This window comes from Cibotium barometz, chromosome 34 (assembly GCF_041138505.1).
Source record: "Cibotium barometz isolate CiBa-2024 chromosome 34, ASM4113850v1, whole genome shotgun sequence".
NCBI lineage: Eukaryota > Viridiplantae > Streptophyta > Polypodiopsida > Cyatheales > Cibotiaceae > Cibotium > Cibotium barometz.
The window spans coordinates 38,765,678-38,768,592 of NC_141079.1; the positions used below are offsets into that span (position 1 = coordinate 38,765,678).

General features: G+C 45.5%; 1 protein-coding gene across 1 annotated transcript; it reads right to left on the bottom strand.

Annotated features, from left to right (window-relative positions):
• Positions 1-245: 245 nt before the first annotated feature.
• On the bottom strand, positions 246-2,458 carry LOC147618998 (uncharacterized). The gene is made up of 4 exons (XM_086774204.1): positions 2,118-2,458; positions 999-1,644; positions 605-917; positions 246-505 (listed from the first exon to the last, which is right to left on the bottom strand). The coding sequence occupies exons 1-4, from the start codon at positions 2,281-2,283 to the stop codon at positions 461-463; spliced, it is 1,170 nt and encodes a 389-aa protein (XP_086630330.1). The 5' UTR covers positions 2,284-2,458; the 3' UTR covers positions 246-460.
• Between the last annotated feature and the right edge of the window lie 457 nt (positions 2,459-2,915).

Sequence of the window (2,915 nt, forward strand, 5' to 3'; positions counted from 1 at the left end):
AAAGCTTCAAATCATCAACTGCATCATGCAAAGTGCCGACTCGTGCTATGACATCCCCACTCATGTCATCATGCATAGCAATTATTGGCTTTTGCAGAAAATGCTCATTGACAATAACGGAAAAATTGTATTCCAACAAGCCATGCATCCCATGTTTGTTATGAATGACAGAATATTACGGACCTCAACAACAGTAACAGAAACAAATAAAACACAAGTTGCATGAATGCTAAAAAGGCTCCAACTGACTCATGTCAAAACTGCTGCCATCAATTGGATGGTATAAAAAACAACAAATCATGTTCATGCCATCTAATCATGCACCTTCCATGAGGCCATGCCTGCAATGCCCCTTGCCAACTCTTGTAGAAAATTAGTACAGAGCAGAAATGTGCTCTTTGCAGAACTCACCTGCGTACAAGTCCAGCCGGTACATGCGAGGCAGGACCGCAATATATCACTAGCGCCCAACTGCACCGATGTTTGAAGTAGGCTGCAAATCAGGCTGCCAACGAAAAGCCAAAAAAAAAAAGAAAGATAAAAGAGTGTTGTATGATAATAAAAGAGAGTATATCCAGGGAAAACATGCATATAATTTACCCACCTGAAAAGAATATTGAAAACCATTGTTGATGTAACCATACTGTCCTGGGTGGCCAGCAAACCTTGGCCTTTGCAAGTTAGCATCTGAGTTTCCTTGAGTGAAATGCCCATAGAAGACATCTGGATAACCTGAGTCCACCCATGGACCTCTGAACTGTAGAGCTGCCACGTAAGGAGACTGATCCATCAGTAGTTGTGAACCCCAAGATCCATCTAGTCTCGTATACTCTTCGTTGAAATTTACAGGAGAAGCATACATTCTCTGCATTCTAGGAAATCCAGTGCTCATTCTGGGTTCCAAGTGTTGCGTGTACCTGCAGAGAAGAAGCAGCAACCCAGCATCTAAATTGAAAGTGAAGACATTATTTAATTACATCTTAAGGCAGAAAACTTACCTCTTGTAGCTGCGGTCATAGTCAGGATCTCTCATATCCTTCTCTCTGTCCCTAAATATCGCCACCCTGTTAGAATTTGCTGGAAGGCTTTTATCCTCTTCATTCGGTGAAGCCATTCCTCTTGAAACCAAGGAATAGTCAGCAAAGTTTTCTTCCACTTTCTGTGGACCGGCTCCATCAGACACCCCACTTTCCTCTTCTCCTTGGCTTGCCACGTCCCCATTGCTAAAGATTCTAGCTCTAGCTTTGTCATACTCTTCCTCTCTTTCCTCCATGGTCTTCAGCGGAGTTTTCCTTTCTGAATCAGCAGACCCATTATAACCACTGTCAGCATTCAGCAGCCCACTTGCCCTCTGCTTTATTGCGAATTTCTCCTGTGGACCAGATGCAGACTTGTCCTGGAATGCAGTGTCTAGCGGAATGTCCACTAGCCTAACACAAGGCAACCTGCTTTCTGATGTCTTCACCAGAAGAATCCTCGAGACCTTCGGAGAGAGAGCACTCACGGCCATGGATTGAAGGCCGTAGTGCTGCGCTACACGGTGGGCAGCGAGGCGCTCGTATGAAGAAGTCATGGGCTTGAGGAGGAGGTCCTGTTGCTTTGAATTCCGGGCAAACTTCTCGATTTCCTGCTCCAACCTCAAAACTGCCACAAAGCAAGGGGAATAAGAAATTGGAGACTGAACCACTTGGGATGGTACCAGAAAACCATGCCAGAAAAGTTGCTAGTGGAGCAAAGCTGCCAGACAGGAGTAAATGGTATATACTCCCTGTATCCATAGAACTAGCACGACGCTAGCTGCTAGCAATACCAGGTCTAACTGAAGAAAGCAATACAAAACACTAAAATAACAAGGTGTTATGCAATGTCGTATCCACCTCAGCACTAAACCCAACCCAATAACCCAAACAGGCAGTGGGTTCAGTTCCCAGTAGGGTTAAGATTTCTAGGGTTAACAGTGCTTACTTTAATCTCAGCGATGAGGCCCTCGCGTAAACAAGCACTGCGAGCAATGCGGATCCTAACACTTAACCTGCTTATCCTATCGTAAACGCTCGAATAAACAGAAAATAGAGTCGCTGCTAACCCTAAATGATTGAAAAAGGCTCGGTCCTTACCTGTGATGCGATTTCGTGAGTTCACAGCCTCTTTCAAGAACGTGTCCACCTGCTCCAGCGGACATGGCTTGCTGGCTTCCGCCGGCAGTTCGTGCTGCTGCTGCGGCTGCAGAAGGTCATCATGGAAACGGGGCTCCTGGATCTGCTCCAAAACATCCAACGCCATGGCTGATGAGAGAGAAAGAAAGAGAGAGAGGATGTCTTCTCTCCCTTGAGCAAATCACAGGCCCTTACAGACACAGAGAGAGAGAGACAGAGAGACAGGGGGAGGATGTCTTCTCTCCCTGAAGCAAATGAGAGGCCTTTACAGACCCTGGAAGCTTTAGGGATGTGGTTGGGATGTTAAAACATGTGGGCAGACCGACATCCGTCCGCCCATTATGTAAAAGCTCTCGTGGACGGCGGACATTGGCTGTCGAGTGTAAAAACTCTTGTGGGAGCCTCGCTGACCCACCCATGCTACTCCTTGTGCGAAACCTCTCTTTTTTATATACATATATGTTTTATATACATGAAGTGAAAAAGGACATGTTACAAACGCTATTGCCCACGTACTGGAGTGAGTTACATTAGGATCACAGCAAACAAGGCCAGACAAATCAATCTTCTTCTTAGCAAACATTAAAAACCTCTCTCTCTCTCGCGCTCTCTCTCTCTCTCTCAATTAACTCATGGAAGTGATAAACACCTTTCGATACCTTGCCATCGTGCCTTTAAACCATAAATGGCAACAATGTGTATCTCCTCGAATTACCACAGGCACATGACCATGAATGGCAACAATACTACCACGTGACT